Source organism: Mixophyes fleayi, chromosome 8, assembly GCF_038048845.1.
Source record: "Mixophyes fleayi isolate aMixFle1 chromosome 8, aMixFle1.hap1, whole genome shotgun sequence".
Classification (NCBI taxonomy): Eukaryota; Metazoa; Chordata; class Amphibia; order Anura; family Limnodynastidae; genus Mixophyes; species Mixophyes fleayi.
Genome location: NC_134409.1, coordinates 117,961,710 through 117,986,728, shown reverse-complemented (window position 1 = coordinate 117,986,728; position 25,019 = coordinate 117,961,710). Strand labels below are relative to the sequence as shown.

At 45.0% G+C, this 25,019-nt stretch overlaps 2 protein-coding genes across 4 annotated transcripts in view; both read right to left on the bottom strand.

The window, feature by feature from the left end:
- Positions 1-12,366: 12,366 nt before the first annotated feature.
- On the bottom strand, positions 12,367-15,145 carry LOC142100170 (protein SPMIP1). Its single transcript, XM_075184116.1, has 2 exons — positions 14,600-15,145; positions 12,367-12,609 (listed from the first exon to the last, which is right to left on the bottom strand). The coding sequence occupies exons 1-2, from the start codon at positions 15,024-15,026 to the stop codon at positions 12,491-12,493; spliced, it is 546 nt and encodes a 181-aa protein (XP_075040217.1). The 5' UTR covers positions 15,027-15,145; the 3' UTR covers positions 12,367-12,490.
- Positions 15,146-19,755: 4,610 nt separating this feature from the next.
- The window catches only part of FLNB (filamin B), a 157,174-nt gene continuing 151,910 nt past the window's right edge, over positions 19,756-25,019 (bottom strand). For all 3 annotated transcript variants that reach the window (XM_075183278.1, XM_075183276.1, XM_075183277.1), the window contains 2 exons: positions 22,288-22,491; positions 19,756-21,107 (listed from right to left, as the gene is read on the bottom strand). In XM_075183278.1, coding sequence (XP_075039379.1) covers positions 20,920-21,107; positions 22,288-22,491 — 392 coding nt within the window. In that variant the 3' untranslated portion in view covers positions 19,756-20,919. The remainder of the gene's footprint in view (positions 21,108-22,287; positions 22,492-25,019) is intronic.

Below are 25,019 nucleotides of genomic sequence, written 5' to 3'. Positions count from 1 at the left end.
AATGTTATGTAAAATACAGCAAGCAGCAACCACGTGGGGCACAAGCTTGGTGTCAATGTCAATGCGCTTCAATAGACAGCGCCAACGTCCTTTCAAGCGCCCAAAAGCTTTTTCCACCACCATCCGAGCCGAGCTGAGGGTATGTGTAAACCGGATCTGTTCCTGAGACAGGTGATGTTGCTGAGTGAACCCCTTCATCAGTCAGCACCTCAAAGGGTAAGCAGCATCCCCAATGATGTGTACCGGTATCTCCACACCATCAACAAACGTAGATTTATGTAAATAAAAACATGCAGTTTCACTTCACCATGTTAAAAATATTGGTCACATAACGCAGTACACTTGGTACTATATGGTGAAGATGCATTTTGCAAGTGGTACATCTATATATAAAAAAGGGCAGTAAATACATACAATATTGATAGCAAACAATAGTATATATGCTTCAATTACAAAAACATCATACAACATTACACCTATATTTACCTCTCTAGGGAACAGCCAGCCATCTTGTCTTTCCTCTGCAATTTGGTAAAGGTCTGAATTTGCTAGAACTCTGGCGTCATGGGAACGTCCAGGCCAGCCGATGAAAACATCTGTGAAACTGACATAAAAAAATACATATAGCAATGTTTTACAATACGCATTACACATGGCACAGTCACATAAAAAAACCCATAACAAATTCTTACCAATAGTTGTGGTCAACCACAGCCTGCAGAATGATTGAATGCCAGCCTTTGCAGTTGTAGTAATCCGCATGGTTGTCTGTGGGGGCAATGATGGGGATGTGTGTCCTGTCTATGGCTCCAGCACACTGTGGAAACCCACGCTTCAGGAATCCTGCAATTGTATCATCCAGGCGCTGACCTTGCGGTAAGGAGATGAAGCGATGATACAGGCAGTGTCGGACTGGGGCATGAAGGGCCCACCGGGAAACTGCAACGCTAGGGGCCCACCAGAGAGGGTGTGGCCAGCCATCATAGAGGCGAGACCAGACACTAGAGGGGGAGTAGTCAGCCCATGAAGGACAGCTCGCACCATAGAGTAGTATATAAAGAATGCAGTGTGTATAAAGAGTACACAGTCTTGACCTGCCCCTTAGATTGGGCAGTACAGTCACCAAAAATCAGGATTGTCCCACTAGACCAGGCTTGGCTAACCTGTGGCACTCCAGATGTTGTAGCACCTGGAGTGTCTGCAAAATCCTGAAACTGTCATTCTATAACTCTTGTCTCTAGATGATGACAGAAGAAAATGGTAGTGACCATCTTTATTTTAAATCAACTTAATTGTCATGTCTTCTTTACATTGCACAAAATACCACTGGCATTGAGAGAAGCTACCTGCTTCCAGAGGTACATAACGAAGTATGAACAAACCTATTCCAGCATCAATACCGAATACTTTTTCAAGAGATCACCAAATCAAAGCCATAAATGGCAAACTATAAATGAAGCAGGAGGAATATAAATGTTAAAATGATAGCTGTAATTTTGTTTATGCAAACAAGAACTGTGCACTAACATTACAGGGAAATAAGGATCTGCATTATAAATCAACCGAATCCTGGATTTGGAGCATCCCTATAATAAAGTAATGAGTATAGAAATTGCATCTGGATGATGCAAAGTTTGGGCCTGGCTGTTCAATCTCCGAAACCTTCAAGGATGGATTGGCCTGCAGGCAGCTTTTCAACCAGGTACACCCCTGCCTAAACATGCAATTTCCACACCTAGAAGTTTATTTAAGTATCTTGTCCTGCAACACAAAATCTAGATTTGCATGTGGACGTAAAATAAAGTGTTTTCCTGCACCTAGTAGTTGTCCTGCCAGCTTCACCCATCAAGAACTACATTTTCCACCACCACAGTTGCCACTACTTTGACCTGTTAATCTAAGCATAGGAGAAATTAAATCTACTGATCCCTACATAGGCTACTGCCGGCAAGCTGTACTTTATTGTTCTATTACTAACAGAGAAACGTACTTCAATACAAAGTTTAAAATCGCTTATTATCACCGTCAGGCTTAAGCTGATGTGTGGGAAACTCAGGTCTGGTGGTAAGATAAAAGATGCAATAGTCGCTACCATTCTGATTGGTTTTATAAATTCCATAATCAGAAATGAATCATTTCACACAAATTACCTAGATGAAAGGAGAGATCGACAGCTTCTGAACCTAGATTATTATCCACAATACAAACATGTATAAACACAATGGGGAGATTACTGCTAAAAGAATGAAACATAGCTGTAACAGAATATATAAAACCTTTGGTTGAACTGACAGACATACATGAAGAACGGCGTTGAGCTCTCCCACAGTTTCACTGCCAGTCTGCCACTAAGTTGGTTATAACAGGTAGAGCCGCGTCTGGGCTCTCTGCACCTGCGCGTGGTTACAGAGTCTCCCCGCCGCCGTCGCAGCAAGTGTTGGTCTGTTCTGCAAGCTCCGCCCTAATGCCGGAGGGGGCGGAGCTTAATCGCGGCCGGGCCTACCGGTTTTTAGCCCGGCTGGCCGGCAGGCCAGTCCGAGGCTGGATACAGGGCTTCCAGCAATACCGTGGTGACTTCATGCACTAGAGTGCACACCGTGGATATCCCCACTCCAAACAAGCAGGAGATTGTCCGGTATTCTCCAGGGGTAGCATACCACCACAACACAATAGAAAGGCGCCTACATGGTGGAATAGGTTTCCCAAAGTTAGTGGCCTTCCTGGAAAGTGCTGGGGTAATAAGGTCCAGCACATAGTTAAATGTCTGTCACTCACCGGACGGTGAGTGCCGTTTCCCGTGTGTTCAGGAACCGTGGCCGCCCGCCATCCTGAGGGTCTGCGCATGTGTAGCCCTTATCAAACCTTCAGTACCTGTTGCTTTTAATTGATTGGATGATCAGGCAACCCTCCCTATTTAAACCACCTGTGATCATTACCTGGTTGCCTGATCTTGAAGTCTCATTCCCCATGAGCCTCTGAAGGTGTTCCTGTGTTCCTCGTGTATTCAACTCCTGCTGATTCCTGTTTACTGCTATTGTGGTTTGCAGACCACTTCAACTCTCCTGTGTTCCTCGTGCCTGCACTCAGCTGATTCCTATCTGCTATTACTACCGGACTCCTGTTCGTTTCAACTCTCCTGTGTTCCTCGTGCCTGCACTCAGCTGATTCCTATCTGCTATTACTACCGGACTCCTGTTCGTTTCAACTCTCCTGTGTTCCTCGTGCCTGCACTCAGCTGATTCCTATCCGCTGCCTCCGTTACTACTACAGAGTTCCTGATTGTCTCAACGCTCCTGTGTTTTGTCGTGTCCGCTCTCCGCTGCCTCCGTTACTACTACGGGGTTCCAGACAGCCTCTACTCTCCCGTGTTCAACGTGCCTTCTCTCCGCTGCCTTCACCACTACTACTGGTTACCAGACAGCCTCAACTCTCCCGTGTTCTTCATGTTTCCAGTTCCACTTACTACTGCTTCCTGAGTATTGCTTCGTTGATTCTGGATTACCTGCCGTGCGCTGCACCAACCTGATTACCGCTTCCACCCTCCAGTGGTCTCTCCTCCTGCCGGCCTTCAGCCGTTCAGGTATCCCTGCACGTCTCTCTGACAGCCTGCTCTCCTGAACCGTGGTATGCATACTTTCCATTGACTTTGCTTTTGTATTGCATATCCATCTGGACTGAGTTGTGTTCTCCTCCGGAGCCTCCTATCCACTGAAGCTATTGTTACCATTGACTTTGTTTCCTATTGCCTGGATAGCTATTGTGACTTTGTATACTTCAAGCAGTGCTTGTCAGTTATCGTTGTATTGTGGATATCATCGTGGGATCAAGTTCTGTGTGCCCCGTGTATACTCTGCTTTACATTCATCTCCTCGTGCCCCTCCTCACATATATATATCAGTGGTACAACTTGCTGACGCAGACCACTGACTCCTGTTCCCTGTGACACCAGTTTCAAGTATCCTCACATAAGCAGTGGTACAACTTGCTATACGCAGACCACTGACTTCCCCTTTACCTACTTTCACCTGGATTCCATTCCTTCACTATAGACAGCGGTACAACTTGCTATACGCAGACCGCTGGCTCTCACTACCTCCTCGCTACTCCTGGACATTCCTCCTCACTATAGCAGTGATACAACTTGCTATACGCAGACCACTGACTTTCCTCACGTTTCCCTTGTCCATCTGGTTCCTCGTGTACATTCATCTACTTATCACCAGTTGCTGCAAGTCATAGACTTTCCTCGAGCATTCTCTCACCATCTGCTGTTTCTCCTGTTCCGTGGTCACCCTGCTACCAGAGAACCATAGTATCAGCTATATTACTCTGGTAAGTCCATCATCTGGTGATATCCTGGGCAAAGACTCCTAGTGCCCGTGACAATGTCCCACGTGACATTCTGAAGTTTTGTATCCACTGCTGTTCCTCAAACGCTTCCACAGTAGACCAGAAAGCTTCTCCGTGGCTACGCTCTCTGGCACGCATGGTTCGGTTACTGGCAGCACTGAATCTCAAAATTGAGGCAATGCTGGCCCTGAGAAACGCTCTCCTCCTGCGCATATACAGACACCCAGTTTTCTTCTGTTGTGCCATAAACTTCGCCTTCCTCCTCCTGAACTGGGACTGTGCAAGAGTGCACAGTGTCAGCAGCTGCAGCAAACTCTCATTTGCTGCATAAAACAGCAAAAACACACTAGTAAACATGAACTCTGGGCTACACAAAAGTGAGTCGTCGGCCATGATGAAAAGTAATGTGGTAAACAATCACCACACACTTTTGCATCATCTTTATGCGTCAACAAACCAGTCACCTTTCAATGACATCGCCATTTTTCAGCCAATGAAAACTGCTCTGGTGATGACTCCCACAAATTGCCAGGGCACAGACTTGTGCAGTATGAATGGGGTCAACCCGGGAAATTCCCGAGTGTTAAACATCAAGGTTATTCCAGATGTGTCTCGTTTGTAGCTGGTAAAGATAGTTGTCATGGAAACAGCTTTGTTGTCACCATATTCTACTGCTCTACATAACACTGTGCCATATATATTCTCATAGCAGCTCACACTCCATAAAGGGTATAACTGTAATAGTAGGTGATAATATAGGTGTTCTCTTTTATAATATATATATATATATATATATATATATATATATATATATATATATATATATATATATATATATATATATATATATATATATATATAGCATTACTGTCTGTATTTTATCCCTGCAATTACACTATAAAAACTGTAGTGACTAGTAACTTCAGATTAATGTCAAGATAATATAAATCGCTATAACTCATCTGCGTGTGAAAGATGAGGGGCCCAATTCAAGTACAGAACTTGAGCACAATTCCGTCACATCAGAACTCATGCAAAAAAAAAAAAATATTTTAGAAAATAAATTAACATCTAATACTATAATCATTGATATGTTCTTTAAAAATATTTTTATTGTCTTTATAACATAAATCACGATGATCTCGATGTGTACTGCACATACAATGCATTTTTATAGTCTCTGTTATTTGCATACACAAGTTCTTTGCCATCTAGTGGCACGCAAAGACTATGCAGTGTCAGACATCACTATCAGTTGGCACGTGCACCTGCCCTGTAGCGGGTGCAAATGATACGGCTAAAATAAGTACTTAAGACAAACACAGGACTTAAATCAGCCGCATCTGCGTTGGCACGACCTTACTGTACGTTTGTCCAGCCCTTCCCCGTTACGTACTTTAAGTTGTTGGCAGTTGTGTCATTTGCGTTCGGACATGAAATTGGTTCATTGGCATATGTTCTGTTCTGGCACATGCGCAGACTGCGCTCACGCAAATGGACTTGCATCCGGACATAAATCAGGCCCAATATGTTTACAGTGGACCCGTTACCTTCACACACTGGGTGCAGGCATTTTATGGGTAACATTAATGTAAATGAGCAAGAAACTTCTACACACTCTGTTTTATGAGTAGAATGTAGACCTCATGGATATTAGTTAGATAGTCCTCTAGTGATGTATGTGGGTCCTAGCAAATGTTTAATCTGCACAATGGTTCAATCCACAAAATGACCATCTCCACTGTGTGAAGGTGAGTGGTCCACTGTAACAGGTGCTCAATGATTGTGCTTTATCAATACCTGCAGCTTCTCTGCTCTAACCTATATAACTACCATCCTTACCAGCAATACACACAGGGGAGGTCCTAATCTATATAACCACCATCCTTACCAGCAATACACGCAGGGGAGGTCCTAACCTATATAACTACCATCCTCACCAGCAATACACGCAGGGGAGGTCCTAACCTATATAACCACCATCCTCACCAGCAATACACGCAGGGGAGGTCCTAACCTATATAACTACCATCCTCACCAGCAATACACACAGGGGAGGTCCTAACCACTATAATCACCATCCTTACTAGCAATACACGCAGGGGAGGTCCTAACCACTATAATCACCATCCTTACTAGCAATACACGCAGGGGAGGTCCTAACCTATATAACCACCATCCTTACCAGCAATACACGCAGGGGAGCTCCTAACCTATATAACTACCATCCTCACCAGCAATACACGCAGGGGAGGTCCTAACCTATATAACCACCATCCTTACCAGCAAGACACGCAGGGGTGGTCCTAACCTATATAACCACCATCCTCACCAGCAATACATGCAGGGGAGGTCCTAACCAATATAATCACCATCCTTACCAGCAAGACACGCACGGGAGGTCCTAACCTATATAATCACATCCTTACCAGCAATACACACACGGGAGGTCCTAACCTATATAACCACCATCCTTACCAGCAATACACACAGGGGAGGTCCTAACCTATATAACCACCAGCCTTACCAGCAATACACGCAGGGGAGGTCCTAACCAATATAACCACCATCCTCACCAGCAATACACACACGGGAGGTCCTAACCTATATAACCACCAGCCTTACCAGCAATACACGCAGGGGAGGTCCTAACCAATATAACCACCATCCTCACCAGCAATACACACACGGGAGGTCCTAACCTATATAATCACCATCCTTACCAGCAATACACACACGGGAGGTCCTAACCTATATAACCACCATCCTTACCAGCAATACACGCAGGGGAGGTCCTAATCTATATAACCACCATCCTCACCAGCAATACACGCAGGGGAGGTCCTAACCTATATAACCACCATCCTTACCAGCAATACACGCAGGGGAGGTCCTAACCTATATAACCACCATCCTCACCAGCAATACACGCAGGGGAGGTCCTAACCTATATAACCACCATCCTCACCAGCAATACACACAGGGGAGGTCCTAACCTATATAACCACCATCCTTACCAGCAATACACACATGGGAGGTCCTAACCAATATAACCACCATCCTTACCAGCAATACACGCAGGGGAGGTCCTAACCTATATAACCACCATCCTCACCAGCAATACACGCAGGGGAGGTCCTAACCTATATAACCACCATCCTCACCAGCAATACACACAGGGGAGGTCCTAACCAATATAACCACCAGCCTCACCAGCAATACACACAGGGGAGGTCCTAACCAATATAACCACCATCCTTACCAGCAATACACACAGGGGAGGTCCTAACCTATATAACCACCATCCTTACCAGCAATACACACAGGGGAGGTCCTAACCAATATAACCACCAGCCTTACCAGCAATACACACAGGGGTGGTCCTAACCAATATAACCACCATCCTTACCAGCAATACACACAGGGGAGGTCCTTACCAGCAATACACACAGGGGAGGTCCTAACCAATATAACCACCATCCTTACCAGCAATACACACAGGGGAGGTCCTAACCAATATAACCACCATCCTTACCAGCAATACATGCAGGGAGGTCCTAACCAATATAACCACCATCCTCACCAGCAATACACGCAGGAGAGGTCCTAACCAATATAACCACCATCCTTACCAGCAATACACGCAGGGTGGTCCTAACCAATATAACCACCATCCTCACCAGCAATACACACACGGGAGGTCCTAACCTATATAATCACCATCCTTACCAGCAATACACACAGGGGAGGTCCTAACCTATATAACCACCATCCTTACCAGCAATACACACAGGGGAGGTCCTAACCAATATAACCACCATCCTTACCAGCAATACACACAGGGGAGGTCCTAACCAATATAACCACCAGCAATACACACAGGGGAGGTCCTAACCTATATAACCACCATCCTTACCAGCAATACACACATGGGAGGTCCTAACCAATATAACCACCATCCTTACCAGCAATACACGCAGGGGAGGTCCTAACCTATATAACCACCATCCTCACCAGCAATACACGCAGGGGAGGTCCTAACCTATATAACCACCATCCTCACCAGCAATACACACAGGGGAGGTCCTAACCAATATAACCACCAGCCTTACCAGCAATACACACAGGGGAGGTCCTAACCTATATAACCACCATCCTTACCAGCAATACACACAGGGGAGGTCCTAACCAATATAACCACCAGCCTTACCAGCAATACATGCAGGGGAGGTCCTAACCTATATAACCACCATCCTCACCAGCAATACACACAGGGGAGGTCCTAACCTATATAACCACCATCCTTACCAGCAATACACACATGGGAGGTCCTAACCAATATAACCACCATCCTTACCAGCAATACACGCAGGGGAGGTCCTAACCTATATAACCACCATCCTCACCAGCAATACACGCAGGGGAGGTCCTAACCTATATAACCACCATCCTCACCAGCAATACACACAGGGGAGGTCCTAACCAATATAACCACCAGCCTCACCAGCAATACACACAGGGGAGGTCCTAACCAATATAACCACCATCCTTACCAGCAATACACACAGGGGAGGTCCTAACCTATATAACCACCATCCTTACCAGCAATACACACAGGGGAGGTCCTAACCAATATAACCACCAGCCTTACCAGCAATACACACAGGGGTGGTCCTAACCAATATAACCACCATCCTTACCAGCAATACACACAGGGGAGGTCCTTACCAGCAATACACACAGGGGAGGTCCTAACCAATATAACCACCATCCTTACCAGCAATACACACAGGGGAGGTCCTAACCAATATAACCACCATCCTTACCAGCAATACATGCAGGGAGGTCCTAACCAATATAACCACCATCCTCACCAGCAATACACGCAGGACAGGTCCTAACCAATATAACCACCATCCTTACCAGCAATACACGCAGGGTGGTCCTAACCAATATAACCACCATCCTCACCAGCAATACACACACGGGAGGTCCTAACCTATATAATCACCATCCTTACCAGCAATACACACAGGGGAGGTCCTAACCTATATAACCACCATCCTTACCAGCAATACACACAGGGGAGGTCCTAACCAATATAACCACCATCCTTACCAGCAATACACACAGGGGAGGTCCTAACCAATATAACCACCAGCAATACACACAGGGGAGGTCCTAACCTATATAACCACCATCCTTACCAGCAATACACACATGGGAGGTCCTAACCAATATAACCACCATCCTTACCAGCAATACACGCAGGGGAGGTCCTAACCTATATAACCACCATCCTCACCAGCAATACACGCAGGGGAGGTCCTAACCTATATAACCACCATCCTCACCAGCAATACACACAGGGGAGGTCCTAACCAATATAACCACCAGCCTTACCAGCAATACACACAGGGGAGGTCCTAACCTATATAACCACCATCCTTACCAGCAATACACACAGGGGAGGTCCTAACCAATATAACCACCAGCCTTACCAGCAATACATGCAGGGGAGGTCCTAACCAATATAACCACCAGCCTTACCAGCAATACACACAGGGGAGGTCCTAACCTATATAACCACCATCCTTACCAGCAATACACACAGGGGAGGTCCTAACCAATATAACCACCAGCCTTACCAGCAATACACACAGGGGTGGTCCTAACCAATATAACCACCATCCTTACCAGCAATACACACAGGGGAGGTCCTTACCAGCAATACACACAGGGGAGGTCCTAACCAATATAACCACCAGCCTTACCAGCAATACACACAGGGGTGGTCCTAACCAATATAACCACCATCCTTACCAGCAATACACACAGGGGAGGTCCTTACCAGCAATACACACAGGGGAGGTCCTAACCAATATAACCACCATCCTTACCAGCAATACATGCAGGGAGGTCCTAACCAATATAACCACCATCCTTACCAGCAATACACACAGGGGAGGTCCTAACCAATATAACCACCATCCTTACCAGCAATACATGCAGGGAGGTCCTAACCAATATAACCACCATCCTCACCAGCAATACACGCAGGAGAGGTCCTAACCAATATAACCACCATCCTCACCAGCAATACACGCAGGAGAGGTCCTAACCAATATAACCACCATCCTTACCAGCAATACACGCAGGGTGGTCCTAACCAATATAACCACCATCCTCACCAGCAATACACACACGGGAGGTCCTAACCTATATAATCACCATCCTTACCAGCAATACACACAGGGGAGGTCCTAACCTATATAACCACCATCCTTACCAGCAATACACACAGGGGAGGTCCTAACCAATATAACCACCATCCTTACCAGCAATACACACAGGGGAGGTCCTAACCAATATAACCACCAGCAATACACACAGGGGAGGTCCTAACCTATATAACCACCATCCTTACCAGCAATACACACATGGGAGGTCCTAACCAATATAACCACCATCCTTACCAGCAATACACGCAGGGGAGGTCCTAACCTATATAACCACCATCCTCACCAGCAATACACGCAGGGGAGGTCCTAACCTATATAACCACCATCCTCACCAGCAATACACACAGGGGAGGTCCTAACCAATATAACCACCAGCCTTACCAGCAATACACACAGGGGAGGTCCTAACCTATATAACCACCATCCTTACCAGCAATACACACAGGGGAGGTCCTAACCAATATAACCACCAGCCTTACCAGCAATACATGCAGGGGAGGTCCTAACCAATATAACCACCAGCCTTACCAGCAATACACACAGGGGAGGTCCTAACCTATATAACCACCATCCTTACCAGCAATACACACAGGGGAGGTCCTAACCAATATAACCACCAGCCTTACCAGCAATACACACAGGGGTGGTCCTAACCAATATAACCACCATCCTTACCAGCAATACACACAGGGGAGGTCCTTACCAGCAATACACACAGGGGAGGTCCTAACCAATATAACCACCAGCCTTACCAGCAATACACACAGGGGTGGTCCTAACCAATATAACCACCATCCTTACCAGCAATACACACAGGGGAGGTCCTTACCAGCAATACACACAGGGGAGGTCCTAACCAATATAACCACCATCCTTACCAGCAATACATGCAGGGAGGTCCTAACCAATATAACCACCATCCTTACCAGCAATACACACAGGGGAGGTCCTAACCAATATAACCACCATCCTTTCCAGCAATACATGCAGGGAGGTCCTAACCAATATAACCACCATCCTCACCAGCAATACACGCAGGAGAGGTCCTAACCAATATAACCACCATCCTTACCAGCAATACACGCAGGAGAGGTCCTAACCAATATAACCACCATCCTTACCAGCAATACACGCAGGAGAGGTCCTAAGCAATATAACCACCATCCTTACCAGCAATACACGCAGGGTGGTCCTAACCAATATAACCACCATCCTTACCAGCAATACACGCAGGGGAGGTTCTTACCAATATAACCACCATCCTTACCAGCAATACACACAGGGGAGGTCCTAACCTATATAACCACCATCCTTACCAGCAATACAGGAGATATAGAATAAAAGGATATTAGAAGTCTTGTCAGAATTCTGTGTCTTATACAAGTGTTGCAGCTTTGTTGATGGATTCTTGTATTTCAGAATGGGGGTGCTTTATCCCACATATAACCCAGAACATTTCACAAACAGCACCCAAAGAGATCATGGTCTCCTATCTGGTCGATATCCTCAGGTGATTAATAAAGATTGGTAACCCTCTACTACATGTTCCAGACACATTGAGATACATGACTGTATCATGTGTTACATTGTAATCTCTGGTGCACAGGGCTTTGTCCTGAGGAACCTGTTAAACAATATATTGCTGGGTAATGAATACTGTGTTGTTGCTACACAGTAGTCAGCTCCTGACCTTTTATTATGTACAGGATATATTTACCTAGAACGTAGACAATGAGACGAATAAGTACAATACACGCGACTATATACAGAAACATTTAATTAATCGTTATTAATCTGGTGTTCTTTCACTCCCAGCCTTTTATATTCGGAATTTTCAGTTAAATGTTAGCAGCTAAAACAGTATAAAATGTAACCCACACCAGCAGGTAATTGGGGCATCACAGCATCCTGTCCGTGTTTGCTGGCACAGAAATGATTCCATTCCGGCTGTAGAATGTATCTTTCACTATTCGGGATCTCCCATGGATAGGAGCCTGGAATTCCTTCACTTCTTCACCTGCAACAGAAATATTAGGCACTAGAAGAGAAGCACTGAAAAGCGGCATATACCTAATGCAGTGTTGGCTAACCTGTGACACTCCAGGGGGTAAATGTATGAACATGCGGGTTCTTCAACACCCGCGTGTTCAGCGTGTTCGGCGATTAAATTTCAAGCGGCGCTGCATTGTAAAGGGAAACAATGCAGCGCCGCTTGAAATTTAATTGCCGAACACGCGGGTGTTAAAGAACCCGCATGTCCATACATTTACCCCCAGGTGTTGTGAAACTACAAGTCCCAGCATGCTTTGCCAATATATAGCAGCTTATTGCTGGAAGGGTATGCTGGGACTTGTAGTTTCACAACACCTGGAGTGTCACAGTTTAGCCAACACTAACCTAATGGGAAGAATACACTTGGACAATAGGCTATGAAAACCCTTCAACTGCAGAAATATAGAGAAACAGAACGAGACAAAGCACATTTAATCACCTTCTATTCAGAAAGGTAGTTATAGGGAAATAAATGATTGTATTAATTGCTAGGTAATCAATTGTTCTGGTGGTATTTCCCATTAGCTGCCCACCAGAATGATTGCTACAATTAGTATTAGGCACAGTAGACCTCAGAGCCACAACAAGACATATGTGTGTCTTGGGAGAGAGAGGACTCTGCCACCCCCCTCATCTTTGTGGAAGTGAGTGGAATACAAGGCCACCCTCCAACCTCATACTGAGCAGAAGCTAGGTGGTACATCTGTGCAGTCCCAATAACCAGCATAAAATTATAACTGTGCCATTTAAAAAAAATAAATAAGCAATTCTGCACACCGACTGGGGCCACATGTCGCAATACAGTAGCCCTGTGCTCACGGGCCGCGGATGTGCGGAGAGGTAAAGAAACATGTTTAAATTAGAAAAAGTGTATAGAATGGGACACTAGATTTTGCTCACTGTCAGGACAAGAGGGGTGGGCTAGTAACTGGAGGTGGGCCTAAGGCGCTAAAAGTTGTGCACCTATAGAGTCCAAGGGGTAAATGTATGAACGTGCGGGTTCTTCAACATCCGCGTGTTCAGCGTGTTCGGCGATTAAATTTCAAGCGGCGCTGCATTGTAAAGGGAAGTTTCCTTTTTACAATGCAGCGCCGCTGGAAATTTAATCACCGAACACACGGGTGTTGAAGAACCCACACGTTCATACATTTACCCCCAAGTGTGCAAATCTGGCCCAGAGTAAAAGAGTCCCGTGAGAATCCATCAGATCCCTATCATTACCATACAATGCAGTTCTACATCAATGGTTTTGAAACCACACAATATTATAAACACATTTTCTGTGTTGTCTCCTCCTATGTTTTTGTACATAGGAGGAGACAATGTACATGTTTTTTTAAAGACGGCAATACTTTTAAATTATCACCTGTAAAAACATGTGAAAAATTACAAATATTACAATAATTGGCCATGCTGTGGCATCCCCCTTGAAGGTATGAAGAGAACAGATTGGTTCTAGAATTCCTAATAAAAATAACCTCATATATGACTCTGGCAGCATGGTGGCTTAGTGGTTAGCACTTCTGCCTCACAGCACTGTCGTCATGAGTTCAATTCCCAATCATAGCCTTATCTGTGTGGAGTTTGTATGTTCTTCCCGTGTTTGCGTGAATTTCCTCCAGGTGCTCCGGTTTCCTCCCACAATCCAAAAACATACTGGTAGGTTAATTGGCTGCTCTCAAATTGACCCTAGTCTCTGTGTCTCTATGTGTTTGTGTATGTTAGGGAATTTAGACTGTAAGCTCCAATGGGGCAGGGACTGATGTGAGCGAGTTCTCTGTACAGCGCTGCGGCATTAGTGGCGCTATATAAATAAATGATGATGATGAATCAGTTTTGCACAGGGGTACCTGCGCTGGCAGAGAATAATGAAATATGTATTGCTAATTAAATACCCAAACACTAACGTGGGTAAAAGAAGTGATATCATAAATAGATTTATGGCAATTCCTTACCTAATCTCCAGCCATAATCCCAAGAGGACAATAGGGGGTATGGATACTTCTCTTCTGGACCAAACTGCTTCCGCTTCTTCAGATACAGGGACCTTCCCTTACCCTCTTTGGAGAAGCCATCATAGAGGACGTGGGTGGTGTGAGGAGTAACCGGTCTCATCTCAGCCAGGTTCAGGATGTCCATCTGGTCATGGTCCGTCTCCTCGGTCCTGCTCACCAGTGGTTGAGTTGTATTAACCAGAGGAGGGAGAGTGGTCTCTGCCTTGGGAATGAAAACCTCTCTCCTCTTTTTTCGGGAGGTCTCTGATTGCTGAGGTTTGGGGTGTTCTTTGCTATTTTTCAGCTTCCAGGTCATCCTGGTTAACGTCTCCTTCTCAATTAGCTCCTTCCAGCAGTTCTGGTTCCTGGTTGTGAGCAGGTCTCTCATGGTGAGAGCAGTGGGGTATGTAATCAGGTGCTTACAGGGGCAGAGATCCAAGAAGAGGAGGAGGACACCAGCAGTCAGGCCTGGGGACTGTGCTCACTGACTCTGAGTTTACAGAGATCTCCAGGGAGACAGCCTTGTGGAGAGTGTGGCAGGGAGGGGCGGGTGGACAAACACAGAAACTCAATACACAGGACATGAATAAATTAGGAAGCACATAATTCCATCAACTCAAATGGTGCAGGAACAAACCTGCATACTGACCTCAGCCACTTAAAAGTTAAGAATTACAAGTCTTGTTACACTGAAATATAAAGATATATAGATATAATATAAAACACTCTCTAAAGACATAAAGGAATGTGGACAGTTTGTGTTTCAATTATGTTTGGGTTTGATTGCATGTTTTTGGTTTCATAAATATACATTGTAAACCATTTAGTAAGAAAACAAAAATAGATCATTTTCAACCAATGACATTAGCCTGACGAAATTCTTTACTGTAATTGTACCATAATGCTTAAATGTAAGAAAAATTTGTTATTTTCTCACATTAACCATAAGTATACAATTAATGTTTGAAAATGAGTCAATGTATCACTGAGCAAGAAAAACAACTTTTTGTGGCAAGCACACTTTAAAAAAATAAAATAAAAAAAAATTGGTAATAATGAGTTACATTCAAATCGATAAAGATTCTTCACAAATGGAATTATAAAGTTCTGCATGTTGGGAATTATTATTATTATTAATTTTTATTTATAAGGCGCCACTAGGTATCCGTAGCGCCGTACAGGGACAGACAGAAACGCGATACAGGGTGAGACAGCGCAGTACAGTTAACAAAAAGCACAGTAAATCGGAAGCTCAATGTACAGCTAGATGAGAGGTGAGAGCCCCCAGCAGGGTAGCTAGAAGGGTAGGGCAGGAGCACCTCACGGAGGAGACAAGGAGCTGGAGAGCAGAGTTAAGGTGGTGGAGAACAGGAGGAGAGGAGGCCCTGCTCAAAGGAGCGTACAATCTAAGGGGAGGGAAGGACGGACAGAGACGCAAGGGTAGGAGGAGGAAAGGGGGAGAACGGAGGCAGAGACGGAGAGGAGAATGATGAGGAGGGAGGTAGAAGGAGGGCAGGATAGGGAGGGCGGTAGGTGGGAGGCTGGAAGGAGGTCGGTTAGGAGGGGGACTGGAGGGCTTTAAGGAAGAGGTGGGTTTTTAAGGCCCGTTTGAAGCTGGACAAGTTAGGGGATGTTCTGATGGAGCGGGGGAGCTGGTTCCAGTGGAGGGGGGCAGCTCGGGAGAAGTCTTGGATGCGAGCATGGGAGGAGGTAACCAGGGGGAGAAGAAGCGACGGTCATTAGCCGAACGCAGAGGGCGGGATGGAGTGTGGATGGAAATGAGGTTGGAGATGTAGGGAGCAGTGGAGTTGGAGAGGGCCTTGAAAGTAAGTGTGAGGAGCTTGAACACGATTCTGTAGGGGAAGGGGAGCCAGTGGAGGGATTGGTAAAGGGGGGAGACAGAGGAGGAGCGGCGAGAAAGGAAAATGAGCCGAGCGGCTGCATTGAGTACAGAGCGAAGGGGAGCGAGATGAGTGCGGGGGATGCCGGGAATGTATTTTCCTTTCAATTTGTCAGTGTAGGAGGACTCACAATCATGCAACATGTTTTTCTTTTTTAAGTCAGGACCAAAATCCCAGACAGTGCAACTGATTTGTAGAGATGTCCCTGAAATACTTGCTTATTAAAAGTTCTCATACATTGATGAACAAAAAACATTTAAAAGAAATTAAGAACACCGTTTGGTTGTTGCTCAGAGATTGTGTCCCGTTTCATTTTTCAAATTGTTTAAAATGTGAATGATTTGGTGAGGTTTTTTTTTTTGTTTTCGCTAAAAAATATTGCACAATTTATTAACAATTTTGAGAACAAGGTCTTAGAAAGTTTATACTTCAGCTCACTTCGCTGATCTTTATTGTTTTTTTATGGGGGAATACAATAATGAAAAAGTAAAAGGGTTTAAATAGACGAGGGAGTGAAAAGGAAAATCACAGACATTATACACACTTTATTATGTATATACCAACCACCAATTACACAGCGCTGTACAGAGAATATTTGTTATTCACATCAGTCCCTGCACTATTGGTGCTTACTGTCTAAATTCCCCAATACACACAGACATACACATGAGTTAATTTTGTCAGCATCCAATTAATCTACTAATATGTTTTTGGAGAGTGGGAGGTAACTGCAGCAATTGGGAGAAACTGACACAAACAGGGAGAGAATATACAAACTCCAGACAAACAAGGGAAAAGTTAGCGGACCCTATTCGGTAAATAAAATACGGCACCGCGTGTATTCGGTCATGTACGGGAGGTACGCTATATACCTCATCACGTGATAGGTTAAGCTTGCCCAGGGTTTTTGGGGAGGTACCAGGTCCACTATAAGAGAGCATCATTTTATACCAGTAGTGAGTAAACATACTAGTAGGTTAATTGGTTGCTATCAAAATTGACCCTAATCTGTCTCTCTGTGTATGTTAGGGAATTCAGACTGTAAACTCCAATGGAGAAGGGACTGATGCGAGTTCTCTGTACAGCACTGCGGAATCAGTGGCGCTATATAAATAAATGATGATACATTTCTCCAGCACGGATGGGTTAGGCCAGTGGTTCCCAAACTTTTGCAGTTCGCGGAACCCTTAGAGTCTCCATAATTTTTTCAAGGCATCCCTCCAAAATAATTACTGAGCAGTCCTGTTTTAGAAGTAGTTGGGTCAAAAACATGTAATAAGTATTTAGGTCAGGACAGAAATACTTATTTAGTTACATGCAAAAATGCCCCCTCTGCATCCAGTCACTCTGCCCCCTGTCACCTCTCCTCTGGCCTGTGTCATGCTGTCCCTTCCTCTGGCCTCTGTCCCCCTCCTCTGCCACGCTGTCCCCTCTCCTCTGGCCTCTGTCCCCCTCCTCTGCCCTCTGTCACGATGTCCCCTCTGCTCTCCCTCTGTTCCCTTCTCTGGCCTCTGTCACGCTCCCTCTCTGTCGCTGCCAGCCAGAAAAAAACCCAAACAAAACATAAAAACTTCCCAATCCACGTGGTGCCGGGACCCAGCATTCTCCTCTCTCACGCATCTGTCACTATAGTGACAAGCAGCGTGAGAGAGGAGGTTGCTGGGTCCCGGCGCCACGTGGATTGGTAAATTTATGTTTTGTTTGTTTTTTCCCTGGCTTTTTCCCGCGGCACCCCTCTGACAGCGCCGCGGCACCCCTGGGAGCCACGGCTCACACTTTGGGAACCGCTGGGTAAGGGGATTTACGATCCTTGGGCTATAGCAGCTTTGATTGACAGAAGTATATGACCCAACACCTATTAAATTTTTCTTCTCTAGTCTGGAGAGCCTCAGTGAAGAAAGGTTTTGCTCATATTTAACAATCCAAGAGTCACTTAAAAAGGGACGTCATACTTAAAAATGGGTTCAGAAAGATATTTGGTCACCCCTACTAGACCATGTTGGGACCTTACAAAACTGTTATGTTACTACGATATTCACTTACTCCTCAGACAATGCTGTAAAAACTCCACATCTAATATCAGTGACCACCATAACAGATGTTGCGACGTTTATTATATAGCCAATGCGCTATCAGCCATGTTAGGCTCTGTGTGGCTCACAACATCCATCTACTGGTAAGTAGTATAAGCATACTGCTGAATAAAATTAGCATCTCTTTGTATACTGTCCAAAACCCTCTAAGCCAGTGTTTCTCAACTCCAGTCCTCAGGACCCCCTAGCAGTACATGTTTTCCATATCTCCTTGTTGGAGCACAGGTGTATTCATTACTGACTGACACAGTGTAGCAGGTGGTATAATTATTTCACTGGTCACCTGGCAATCCTGCACTGCTAGTGGGTCCTGAGGACTGGAGTTGAGAAACACTGGTTTAAGCCATAATATTCGAATACTGCGGAACCTGTCTGATTATTCACACAGAATGACTACAGTAATCCAGTGACAGAACACAAACATGCAGACAAAGGGTTTGCATCAGATACTAAACAATTTATTCCAGTTTATTGTTTTCTGCTTTTCAGGTTTACAAAGTAGTGAGTTTCACAGTGAGGCACAAAAACACAGTAAAAAGCTTCAAATATCTTGGTTCGCTAGCTAGTGTATCCAAAATAGTGTTTTAAAATGTATTGCATATTCTAGAAGAGATTACAAGAAAAAAGGTTGCTAGGAAGTTATTTTACATAGAAAACAAAATACATTTTATCTATTAAAAACAACTTATTTTGATCATTTCACCTTTGAAAATGTAACCTTCCTTGGTAATTGTACATTCAGAAGTGTTTGTGGTCACATAATTGGTTGTTTAGGAACCACATTAAGTGCTTGGAAACCACATACGACTGGGCTCTAGAGATCTACAAGAAAATGTCTGTCCTTACACTCAAGATTATTTTTTTTTTGTTTCTAAAAGGAACTTGCAAGTGCAGCCAATTTCATGTTCCCCAGGTAGAATGATCATATTACAACTAGTGTTTGTGGACATTTTATTAATATCTGTGGAAGTTTTTGCTGCATCCACTCACCAAAGAAGACAAAACACTTTATTACATTCCAAATTCTACACTGCTTGGGTAGACAGGGTTATCAACACCACTTACATAGGTTAGAGGGGCCAAATCCAATACAATTTGGTACGTTCTCCTTCTAGTGGTCAATTTAACATTGAATGGTAATAACCAGTATGAACTAAGCTCATGCAACAGTTGTAGAATTCATAACCAAGGATAAGATCTATTATTTCAGTCACATGAATTGATATTAATCAAGGTCAATAATGTATTCGAAATATTTACTTAGGCAATAATGTGGGCTGGGATGGTAGAAGTTCTCCTTGTACTTGGTACTAAAGTTATTAGTATTTTTCTTCTACGTAAACCAGATCAGTTGATCAATAGAATAATCTAATTATCATTAGATGATTATAAAATGATGATAATCATATAATTATGGCATTTTGACACTTATCAGCTATATTTCTGTAAGGGTTTGATTGGCAACAATAAGTGTAGTAAAAGTTAAATATGGATGACTATTACAACCCAGGACCTTCAGGATATATAAAAATCAACAAAAAAAGTATCCCACCTGATATCAGTGTGATATATAGAACAGTAATAATTTATGTGCTGATTTCAGATATTTCGTAGACAAGACAATATGCAAACTTGCTGGCATTTTTAGATACTCCCCCTCCCCAAAAAAAAGAAATACCTTCTGTCTAAAATGTAAACAGTAGAGACTGGGCTAGAATATAATTTAGTGTTATTGTGATGGTGGAGTGATAAATTGAGATCTATGAACGGCCTTTTCTCACTGCTCATCTTAGTGACTGAACAGTCACATACACACAAGGCACAAAACTAAAAAAGTACCACAATTCTCACTGCTTCATCAGATGCCACAAAGCGGACGGAGGATTACACAACGGGGACAATCAGTAGTTCTATGACATAGCGGATAATGGGGAAGGGGGGAGTCCAGTTGTAATACAGACAGATCGTTAAGAAACTTTATTTGGTCCCCTTATTAAATCATTACTCAGCTTTTCCATGAGTGAGTTATTGTACTTGGCATCCGATGGGTCAAACAATATTAAACAAAGTTATAAATAAGCCCTTTCAGCAGTAGAGATTCGCTATTTGTATCAAGTGGACACCTAAGATGCGCATAAAATTTTAATTTCCCTAGTATAAAAAAAGTCACATAAAATTACAATGAAGGTTTCGCCGTTTCCCATAATCTTTAGATGTCATCTCCATGTAAATCAGGTGAGAAAGGTCTTTTCTCTCTTCCGATTCCCAATAGGAAGACCTGTGGACTTTATGGGACGGTGACATGGAAGGGGCTCCCCGGGATGTGTTCTTCTCCCCATTTCACCACCAGCGTGTAATCTCCTTTCTCCTTTACGTGATAGTTGACATTATACTGCTTGTTTCCCAGATGTTTTATGGATACTTCCTCGCAGGGGATGGTAGGACCGTGGACACCGACTAGTAACATGTTAGAACCTGAAGCCATATACAGAAAAAAAAAGTTAAAATGTTATATTTTGTCCGATTGTGAACTGTACTGGAATCAGTCAGTCATTCTGAAAGTGCTTAGATGGGAATTTATTTCAGCGATTTGATTATAGAGTAAAACAAAAACATATTCAAATATATCCAGCCCCCTTAGATGTGTCTCAGTCCCAATAGTTACAGCATTAGAACTATGAAATCCATTATGTTCCAAGGGAGGTGTAGCGGGGAGAGAGCGATGTTGAGGACATAACTCAGTTACATACTTTGTGGCCTCCTTTGTATCACAAGGGAGGTTAACTCCAGCTACTAAGGTAAGAGGACTGGAAACCATAGGTTTGGGCTCTCTTACACCCTCCATTTGTCAAAAAACAAAACAAAACCTGAATAGGTTAGGGTAATCTGGCCTCCTCACTGCCCACTGGACCCTAGGCTGGACTCTAGGTTGTCTAACGGATGATCCGACTAGTCTCAGGCCTCATGCAGTACATCTTGTAGATCTCACAGTAGTAGAGGTTGAACAACCGAATACATCCACCTGTACTCCTGTTGGGAGATTCCACAAAACATATATAGCTGTGGAGACACAGTGTGTGAACCAGTGTCCTGAAGTACTACATACACTCACAGTAATGTTGGCCAAGGAAGCGGCGATTTAGAACAGATTAATCTGAAAGTAGTAGTCACGTTGAGAACAATGGATACTAATTGGCCTTCCCCCTCATCTGTATCCTGCAATCTGATCCTTACCCATAATCCACCACCGTGCTTCACTTTAAGGACAATGACTAACAGCTTCCATGCAATATCAACAACAAACAATATACATATTTACAATGAGCTACAATGTTCACTTATCCACATGTAAGAAGACACTGCAGTTGTACTCTGTTGAGCTGGGGAACAAAAGCAAGCGCTATAAAAAGTACATGATATTATCCACATTTTATGAGAAACGAGGGACAGGCTGGTTAGGGTGATATTAATATCTCGTTTCACCACAATGTGCATCCACTGTCAACAGAAAAAGACTGCTAAAAGTTAGGTTACAGCCATAACATTTTATGTGCAACCTGGCTCCTTGTATTTGTCCTTTCAATATCAACACGAATTTTACTAAAAACGCCAGACATCTTCCCGTACAAAATGCAGCTACAGACTGAACTCTTACCTGCTTTACTGCAGTCCACCGTGAACATGCTCTTCTGTCCCAGATAGGCCTTGGAGAGACCGGCCCCTTTCGATGTGACTTTACTGGCATCTGAAGCGAACCTGGGCAGCGCACTATACACCGTCTCCGTGGAGGCGCGGGTCACGGACTGCACTATGATAGAGGACGTCTCGCTGATGCCACCCACACTCACTAGTCTCTGGCCTAGTCAATTACAGACGATAGACAGGGATAAGACAAACAATAAGGAAAATAAAGGCGGATAAACAGTGGATTAGCACAGGATACATGACTAACGGACATCGGATTCATTTATTCATATAGATTAGCCTCATTCTGAAAGTAAGTTTTAGTTAACAGTTATCTATTATACCACATGCAACAATACAGAGGTCACAGGGTTATTGGCTCAGCTTGTGGTTAAATGGTCTTATTGCCACAAACAAAACATTTCTGTCCATGTACGGTCACAATAAAGAGATTAGCAATAGCCGGAAGCCCCAAATTTGTTACTTTTTGTTTTTAGAACATAGTGATCCAGATCTATAGTATTACCTTCTTGGATTATAACATCTTGCATCTCCTTCCCCTCCAGCAATGAGGGGGTTACCTGACCTGAATAACAGATGTTTGCAAATGATAACCATTCACATAGGAACTGTGAACATGATATTTTTTAAATTGATACAATAAACAGACCCTTGCCTCCAACCATCTGGATGACTGCCAGCTACAGCCACCTGCTGCCAGCTACAGCCACCTGCTGCCAGCTACAGCCACCTGCTGCCAGCTACAGCCACCTGCTGCCAGCTACAGCAACCTACTGCCAGCTACAGCAACCTACTGCCAGCTACAGCAACCTACTGCCAGCTACAGCAACCTACTGCCAGCTACAGCAACCTACTGCCAGCTACAGCAACCTACTGCCAGCTACAGCAACCTACTGCCAGCTACAGCCACCTGCTGCCAGCTACAGCCACCTACTGCCAGCTACAGCCACCTGCTGCCAGCTACAGCCACCTGCTGCCAGCTACAGCAACCTACTGCCAGCTACAGCAACCTACTGCCAGCTACAGCAACCTACTGCCAGCTACAGCAACCTACTGCCAGCTACAGCAACCTACTGCCAGCTACAGCAACCTACTGCCAGCTACAGCAACCTGCTGCCAGCTACAGCCACCTACTGCCAGCTACAGCCACCTACTGCCAGCTACAGCCACCTGCTGCCAGCTACAGCCACCTACTGCCAGCTACAGCCACCTACTGCCAGCTACAGCCACCTACTGCCAGCTACAGCCACCTGCTGCCAGCTACAGCCACCTACTGCCAGCTACAGCCACCTACTGCCAGCTACAGCCACCTACTGCCAGCTACAGCCACCTGCTGCCAGCTACAGCCACCTACTGCCAGCTACAGCCACCTGCTGCCAGCTACAGCCACCTACTGCCAGCTACAGCCACCTACTGCCAGCTACAGCCACCTGCTGCCAGCTACAGCAACCTACTGCCAGCTACAGCCACCTGCTGCCAGCTACAGCCACCTGCTGCCAGCTACAGCCACCTACTGCCAGCTACAGCCACCTACTGCCAGCTACAGCCACCTACTGCCAGCTACAGCCACCTACTGCCAGCTACAGCCACCTACTGCCAGCTACAGCCACCTACTGCCAGCTACAGCCACCTGCTGCCAGCTACAGCAACCTGCTGCCAGCTACAGCAACCTACTGCCAGCTACAGCAACCTACTGCCAGCTACAGCAACCTACTGCCAGCTACAGCCACCTACTGCCAGCTACAGCCACCTACTGCCAGCTACAGCCACCTACTGCCAGCTACAGCAACCTACTGCCAGCTACAGCAACCTACTGCCAGCTACAGCAACCTACTGCCAGCTACAGCCACCTACTGCCAGCTACAGCCACCTACTGCCAGCTACAGCCACCTACTGCCAGCTACAGCCACCTACTGCCAGCTACAGCCACCTACTGCCAGCTACAGCAACCTACTGCCAGCTACAGCCACCTACTGCCAGCTACAGCAACCTACTGCCAGCTACAGCAACCTGCTGCCAGCTACAGCAACCTACTGCCAGCTACAGCAACCTACTGCCAGCTACAGCAACCTACTGCAACGCAGAGAGGGGGAGCAGGTTCCACGTCCTGAGACCCAGGTCTGCCCGTGTAGTGGGAGAAGCCACCAACCTCGTGTGGACATAACCCCTTCAGCAGCTATGGAAGGGACCCCAAGAAGCCCAAAATTCCTCTTGGCAGCTCCGACCTACAGCTACATATCTGAAAAACCTGCAGAATGGAATCAGCCGATGCCAGATAGTCACAAGTTCTCCGTGAAAAAATGGCTCATCCCTCTGTAGTCTGCTGCTATTGCAAGCTGCTTAATGCAATGCAAATATATGCGAGCAGTCTCTCATACATTACAACTAGCAGAGCTTCACACTATATTAATCAGTGTCCCCTAATAATACACCCAGAGTGTGCCACCCCAACATATAATGCCAGCACTGCTACCCCCCCCCCCCCTAGTACATAATGCCAGCAGGGCCCCCTCCCCTAGTACATAATGCAGGGCCCAACTCCCAGAATATATCAGCAGTGCCTGAGTGGACCTGCCATCTGTGTCGCCATTATTTTGCTTGCAGTGTCCAAATATATAGATTGCGCTATATGTACTAATTGTGTTTTCAGACGTGGAACCGCGTGGTCCAACATAACACCCG